Source organism: Heterodontus francisci, chromosome 43, assembly GCF_036365525.1.
Source record: "Heterodontus francisci isolate sHetFra1 chromosome 43, sHetFra1.hap1, whole genome shotgun sequence".
Classification (NCBI taxonomy): Eukaryota; Metazoa; Chordata; class Chondrichthyes; order Heterodontiformes; family Heterodontidae; genus Heterodontus; species Heterodontus francisci.
The window spans coordinates 25978142-25986036 of NC_090413.1; the positions used below are offsets into that span (position 1 = coordinate 25978142).

At 40.9% G+C, this 7895-nt stretch overlaps 2 protein-coding genes across 2 annotated transcripts in view; one reads left to right on the forward strand and one right to left on the reverse strand.

Moving 5' to 3' along the window:
* Positions 1-462, reverse strand: part of pin1 (peptidylprolyl cis/trans isomerase, NIMA-interacting 1) — a 27642-nt gene extending 27180 nt beyond the window's left edge. The window contains exon 1 of the mRNA XM_068021207.1: positions 349-462. Within this exon, the coding sequence (XP_067877308.1) occupies positions 349-406 (58 nt within the window). The 5' untranslated portion in view covers positions 407-462. The remainder of the gene's footprint in view (positions 1-348) is intronic.
* A 734-nt stretch (positions 463-1196) lies between these two features.
* On the forward strand, positions 1197-7679 carry ubl5 (ubiquitin like 5). The gene is made up of 5 exons (XM_068021210.1): positions 1197-1303; positions 3006-3073; positions 5188-5271; positions 5661-5698; positions 6894-7679. The coding sequence occupies exons 2-5, from the start codon at positions 3018-3020 to the stop codon at positions 6935-6937; spliced, it is 222 nt and encodes a 73-aa protein (XP_067877311.1). The 5' UTR covers positions 1197-1303; positions 3006-3017; the 3' UTR covers positions 6938-7679.
* The last annotated feature ends 216 nt before the right edge of the window (positions 7680-7895 follow it).

Below are 7895 nucleotides of genomic sequence, written 5' to 3' on the forward strand. Positions count from 1 at the left end.
TGGTGCGCGCAAGGGGGGGGGTGCGCGCAAGGGGGGGGGGGGTGGGGGGTTTGGTGCTTCAATTCAGCGTCCTCCTCCCCTCCTCCCGCTCAGTGACGACTGAGAAAAAGCACCCATCGCAGAGCACAGCTTGTGGTGAGCAGGCCTGTTGGCTCCCCCAGAAAATAAGAACCAACAAATTCCCAAAGGTTGGCAGGGGCGCAGAGCCTAAGTTGGTAATTTAAACCCAGGCCTCAAAACTGCGACACAGGCCCGGACCAGCCCCTCCTCACTAAAATCTGTCCGATTTTTTTGAAAATGAGATCAATGTTTTTTTATCATCGTATTTTCTTTTTGATTATTCATTACCTGACTTTCGGCTCATTCGCTTCTCCCAGCCCGACGGTAGCGGTTCCTCCTCAGCCATGGTCCTATCCAACGAACCACTCGCTGGGCGTCGCGCTGCCGCCAACAGACAACACCAGAGGCAACCTAACCTGCTGGCAGCCCGGACCCGCCTTCACATTTCCCCATTCTGATTGGTGAATACCAAAGTCAATCACAGCTCCTTCGAGAATCCCAATGATGATTGAACAATTATGAAGTCAATCACCTGTAGGTACCGCCTCCACTGCGCTGACGTGCATTCTAGCTTCGTGCCCGGAACGCCCGCCCAATTGGTCTTGAGGTAAACCCCGCCTTCTAGCGAAACGCCGCAACTCTACTGGATTATCGGCACGTCTGTCACAATCTCTCTGCGCCGATTGGTGCAGAGGGAAAGCTGGTTTGGCACCAATCGTCCAAATTTGATGGGAACTTATTTAGCTTTGCTGATTCGTAAATCATGAATCGTACCATTATATCCCTTAAAATAAAATACTGTGTTTGCTGGACATAAGTGAAAGCAGGAAAAGCGTTTACTAGAATGCTTGTTTTATTTTATATCTTGTTTTTATTTACAGCCATTCTGTAGATTCTTAATCTTGCTTTCCTATCCTCAGGATGTATGATTCTTCTGGGGAAGCTTATATGAAAATTACCTAATCAATATGAAGCGTTGTAGTCGGTGTGTTATAAATATTTTTGTTTCAAGAAACTGCTGCTGCTCTGGTTCTAAACGAAGCTAAGTGAAGGGGCGGGACCTGTGGTTGTCTGTTATGTGATTGGTCCGTTAGGCCACGATTGCGGTGCCACTCATGATTTCCCGGCGTTTGACTTGTCCACACAGCTGTCAATCAGACGAGGGGGCAGTTATTAGGGGTGGGACTGCGGCCTTGTCTGTGTTGTTGGGGTTAAGACAGCCTTTGTATTAGTGGGATAGTAGGTAAGTCGTAATATAAACTTGACACGCTGTAAATGGTGTGTGCTAGGGCTTTTCAGTAAAAAGTAACAAAGTTAAATAAAATAAGCAGGTTTCTAATTTTCGTGAAGCTTCTCCACATCTTAGGTTGCAGTTCTTGTGGTATTGGGCAGGTTGGAGATGATGCTAGGCCTCGGGGCCCTGGGTGAATTAATGATGTGATTAATTAATGTGTTTGTTACAGAACAAGGCTATTTGGCCAGTTTCGATGAAAGGTCACTGACCCGAAACGTTAACTCTGCTTCTCTTTCCACAGATGCTGCCAGACCTGCTGAGTGGTTCCAGCATTTCTTGTTTTTATTTCAGATTTCCAGCATCCGCAGTATTTTGCTTCTATTTGGCCTATCGTGCCTGTACTAAAAAGAGCTAAATCAGCCTATTCCTGCCGTCTAGCTTTTGGACAATAGTTTTGGGGCCTCAAGTGCTTTCTTAAATGTGATTGAGAGTTTCTGCCTCTGCATTCCTTTTGGGTAGTAACTTCCAGACAACCACCACCCTCTAGCTAGTGAATAGTATGAGTCTGTATTGTCTGGAGTTCAGAAGAATGAGTGGTGATCTCATTTGAAGTATACTTTGAGGGGGCTTGACAGGGTAGATGCTGTGAGATTGCCTCCCCTGGCTGGAGAGGCTAGAACATGGGACACAGTCTCAAGATAAGGGGTTGGCCATTTAGGACTGCGATGAGGAGGAATTTTGTCACTGAGTTGTGAATCCTCTGCCTCAGAATGCTTAATTCTTGAGTATATTCAAGACTGAGATTGATAGGCGTTTGGACATCAAGGGAATTGAAGCCTATTGTAATTGGGCAGGAAAATGGAATTGCGATCAACATTCAGGCATGATCTTGTTGAATGATGGAGTAGGGGCCATGTGACCTGCCACTTCTATTTCTTCTCAGCTTCCTCTAATCGTTCTACCATGGGGACACGTTGCATCAGTGCACTGCCTGAAAAGGCTGTGGAAGAAGTTTCAATTGTAACTTTTGAATTGGATAAATATTTGAAAAAGGGAAAATCTGCAGTGCTATGAAGAAAGAGCAGGGCAGTGGGACTAATTTGATAACTTTCAAAGAGGTTGTACAGGCACAGTGGGCCTAATGGCCTTCTGTGCTGTAGGATTCTGTAACCTTGAAGTCAGGGCTGTAGCTGAATCCCCACTTTGAAGTTCATAATCTAGGGTAACATATCAGTGCTTCCACCTACAATGTCCAAATATACTTAATTTCAATAATGGACCATGAATGAAAAAAAACTTACTTAAATCTGACTAAACTTGCCCATACTGTAAATTTGCCTTTTCCCATTGGTGTATTGGACTTGGATACAGTGAAGATCAAAATATGGAGGTTCTATTTTAATAGCATCATAGTATGATACAGTACAGAAGGAAGCCATTTGGATAATCATGCCTGAGCTGGCTCTTTGAAAGCTATCCAAATTCTCTCACTCCTGCTCTTTTCCCATAGCCCTGTAAATGTTTCAGTTCAAGTATTTATCCAGTTCCCTTTTGAAAGTTATTAAATCTGCTTCCACTATCCATTCAGACATTTTCCTGATCATAACTCTTAAATAATTCTTTCAAGTTTGTATGGATAAGGCACTTTTTTTCTGAACTGTGTTCCAGAAAATTGCATTGTTAAAGCTTTCTTTTAAATCCATCTTTCTAGGAACTCCGAAGAATGATTGAGATAATCTGCAATGATCGTTTAGGAAAGAAAGTCAGAGTGAAGTGCAAGTATCCATTACGATGGTTTGTAAAAAATTACTGTCTTTTAATTGGAATCTTTACAGCCTTCTGTGGTGGTTAAGTGAACTCTGAATGCTCTTCTATTAATATTCTTAACTGTTAGTTATGGGCCATATGTAGCACACATTGGAGACAGAAAAATATTTTGGGGTATCTGAACTGCAGCTTGTGGCAATGTAATTTGCATGTGACATGTGAACCCTGGTAATATGTCTCATAAAGCCCAGGGAACCTCTGTTCTCTATATAACTACTTCTTGCTGATTTGTCCTGTTTGAATTTCTTTATCCTGAATGTTTGTTTTTCTTTTGTCTCCTTGAGAAGTAAATTCTAAACCTGAACACCAAGATACGTCCATATCTGCAACTCGATGTATACAAATTTGAAGAAACTTGTGGTGTTTGAGGCTTCATAGTGTGCAGCTAAGCAAAAAGCTTCGATGCTCTTGTCTTGAATCAATGAAAGCCTAAACTGGAATGAGAATCTCTTCTGACCTTGCTGATTTGTGAGGGTGTTCAGGGAATAACCAACAAGATTAAGGCTGTACACGATGTGAGTCCACAATAAAAACTGGTAGCCTTGTCAGTAGATTGTCTGTCTGTAAATCATAGTGGTGAGCATGGGAAATTCAGAGCCTCATTGTAGTTTTTTCCCAGTAGGCTTCAGTAAATGATTCCTTTTTTTTTAAAACCAGGGAATTATCACTGCCGCACTGATTTGTGTGGGAGAAATGCATTAAGATCCACAGTCTTAAACAGTGATGAACTTGAGAGCCACTGTAACCTGTTCACCTCAAGGTGCTGCGATGCAGGTCAAATATGAGGAGGGTTAAAGGGATGTCTGATAGCAGGATAGGAAGATGGAAGGGTGGAGGAGCTTGGCAAAAGAATTCCAGAACATGGGGCCTGTACAGCTGAAGGCACTGCTTATTGGTGAGGTCGAGAATGTGGGTTGTGCAGACTTGTAGATCCGAGGAATGTAGAGTCTAAGGGGAAGATTGTTGTAGGGTTGAAGAGATTATAAAGATAGAGAGGGGTGAGGCCATGAAGGATTTAAACCGGGATGAGAATTTTTAAATTTGAGGCGTTGAAGAACTGGGAGTTAAAGTAGGTCAATGAGGGCTGGGATGATGAGTAAATGGGTTTTAGTTTTAGTTTTATTTCGAGATACAGCACTGAAACAGGCCCTTCGGCCCACCGAGTCTGTGCCGACCATCAAACACCCATTTATACTAATCCTACACTAATTCCATATTCCTACCACACCCCCACCTGTCCCTATATATTTCCCTACCACCTACTTATACTAGGGGCAATTTATAATGGCCAATTTACCTATCAACCTGCAAGTCTTTGGCATGTGGGAGGAAACCGGAACACACCCACGCAGACACAGGGAGAACTTGCAAGCTCCACACAGGCAGTACCCAGAATTGAACCGGGGTCGATGGAGTTGTGAGGCTGTGGTGCTAACCACTGCGCCACTGGGTTAGGATATGCAAAGCAACATTTTGAGAAAGTTGGTGTCAAAAGCTACAGTGAAGGTGAGAGGGGGATAATGCACCATGGTAACAGTCACAATATATTTTATGACTTTATTTAGGGATGTTTGTTTTGTGAAAGGAAAGGAAATCTGGTTCATACATGGCATTAGAGGAAAGATGAGTACCATTTGAGGAAGGAAATGTTGGACATGGTGGATTTGACCGCAGAAGGGGTAAATGAATACTATTTTTTATAATGTCAGAGGTAGCAAGTAATGTACTGGTACGGATATGTTAAATTCAAACTCTAACAGTAAATCACAACTAAAGAACATGGGCATTAAACTGGTCCTAATCAAATAAATGCCTTTGTTAAATGGATCGCAGTGGTTTTGTTTTTATAAGGTAACTGATCAATTGGGTCTTGATTTTTTGTTTAGAATTTTCAGAAATGGTAATAAAATGACAAAGCTTTGGGCGCTACTTTTATATTAATGCACTGTACCTAGCCTTGTCTGGTTTCTGTTTAGAAATGGTAAAAGTAGGCCACTTAAGCAGTACAAACCGATGGGGCTACCTGGAGCATGTCTCTTTATTTCCTTAACACTTCCCCCATCTAGTCCTGATGATACCATAGAAGATCTGAAGAAATTGATAGCTGCACAGACTGGAACAAGATGGGACAAGCTCGTCTTAAAGAAATGGTTTGTTCTTTTTACATAGCTCTTAGTGACACTAACTTCCTGAATTACATAGAATTTGCAGCACAGAAACTTGGTCTGTGCCAGATTTAATGCTCCAAACAAGCCTCATCCAATTCTGCTTCATCTAACCCTATCAGCATATCCTTCTATTCCTTCCTTTTCTGAGCTTATCTAGAATTCTGAATTATTTTTGGTAAAAAGTAATTAATCAGGCATATGCTTATAGAATTTATCTTGCCATTTTAAAAAAAAACTCATTCCACGTATGTGGCTTAAAACTGTTATCAACTTTCTAGCCTTTTATGGTGAAATTGGAAGCATAGTCCAAGCAGACGAAGAGCATTTACTTCAATTCTTTGTTGTAATTTAGTTTTTTTTTCTAATCCTAGGTATAACATTTTCAAGAATCATGTTCAGTTGCAAGATTGTATCTTTTTTGCTTTTTTAAATCTCTTCCAATGGTTTCCAGCCTTTTCTGTATGTATCAAGGCGGAAGGGATAAGAGACTCATTTGCAGATATTTCACGCTCCTGATAGAACAGGGTGCTAATTTCTAAAAGTCTATCCACTGCTCCAGTTTTTGTTTTGAAATTTGCAATATAAGTAACATGCTAGTAAGCCAAAAATAAAGGTCAAATCTGCTGACTTCAGAATCCCAAAGAGACCAGGGACCTCGGTTCAAAACCTACGATGTGGAACATTTCGCTATGGAAACAAAATGCATATTAACGAGCACTGGTAGTCTTAGGGGTGCAGTGTATTGGTGAACTATCCCATTCAAAATGATGGGTTTTTTTTTTAAAGGAAGAACAGCATCAACTGGAAGGCAGCTCCATTTCATTTCCTAGCAATGCGTCCTTATGTACCTACTCGTGTTTCTGTGCAAGGACTGAGTTATAGGGGAACAGTTGGTTTGCTCTCACGGTAGGACTGTAGGTTTCAAGGTTGAGTGACATGAAGGATGGGATAGAATTCTTTTGGATTGGGCCTTCATTTTTGAGCACTCAATGGACCAGATGCAGAGTAAAACTCAAAACTGACCACCTTCCTCTCCTTTGCTTCCTTTCTGATAACACAATGCAACTTCTATTGCACAAACCAGTCATCTCATGACCTCTTGAAGACCACCAGTTCCCTGAAAGTTTATCACTATTTTGCTTGACTTCGTCTCAACTGAGTTCCTAGTATGTTCTCTACATTCATTCACTTGACTGCTCTAGCCAGATGAGAGATCTTATTCCATCTATCTTTGCTGAATTTTAGTCTAGATCTCCTGAGAAGTGAAAGTATCTTGAGCTACTGTATAATAACATGAGAAATAGGAGTAGAGGAGCCCTCTCTGGTCTGTTCTGCCATTCAATAAGATCATGGCTGATCTAATTGTGGCCTTAATTCCACTTTCCTGACTGCCCCCATAAACCCTAGACTCTCCTTACATCCTTGAAATATAATCTGCAGACGTAAATAGCAAATAGAGTGGGTTTTTCTGTTTTCACTCTCTCTTAATTAAGAAAATGACCCTTTTTTTCTAGGTTGTATACTGTGTAAATTAGGGTTTAATTGTACAGCTTAATACAGTCTGTGTTCTCAGTAGTCGTAAACCTTAACGAGGCTGTTTTCAGATGAGATCCATGATGGAATGAACTTGGAACTGTATTACCAGTAAAATATATTGCACCCTGAGGAGGACAAGCTTGTCACCAACCATCCACATTGTTCAGAGACAAAGGACTTGTGACTTTAAAATGAAGCTTTATGTATGCTTTTCTGAAGAACACTCGATTTGTTTTTGTATGTTTTACCTGACCAATGTTCCCTTTTTTTTAAACTGTTATTTGTATTTCAGAACAGCTTTAATTTCTGGTTTCTTGTCTGTGCCGAATTTGAAGTTTTTAATTCCCAAGATTATAGATGAATGAAGTCATTGTGTATGTTCTCCTCCCTTCTTGCCAGATACACTGCTTCAGCAGTTAGCATGTTTTCAGGCACAATTGCTAGGCTGAGTATTGGCTTGTGCTTCCCACCAAGCTGAGGCATATCATTACCACAATACTTTCCACACTGCAGCCTGGTAAACTATTGTACAAATTGGCAACAAATTCCGAATGGAGAAAGAAAAGACCTTAGAGGGTCTGAAACAGTCAGTGGGTTAGTGAGATGATGGATCTTGATAGTTTAATAAAACTATCATCTTTTGGGTTAATCTGAGCAGAGGTTGGAGACAAACATTTTAATTTTTTTTCCCCTTTCTCTATGCATATGAAAGAAATTCAATTAACAGACTGGTCACAGGAGCGAATGCTAACCCATCAAAGTTATTGTCACTTGTGAAGTGGGCTATGCAAGAGAACCATGTTAATATATACTCAACTTGGTTGAATAGAATTAAAACTTGGAGATTTGCTTCACCTTATGAGTTTTTTTTTTATGGTGTACTTTTCTCCCTATGTAACCTCTACTTTAGTTTGGCTGGAATGAGTACCAGATTTATGCATAGTGTTCTTTAGTTACCCTTGCAGGCTCCCTTGGCTAATATCTAAGCAATGCACCTTTATTTCTAGCTAATGTACTGGTCTGTGATTTTCTAAATAGATGCAAGTCACCCAGTTCTTTACCAGCTTAAA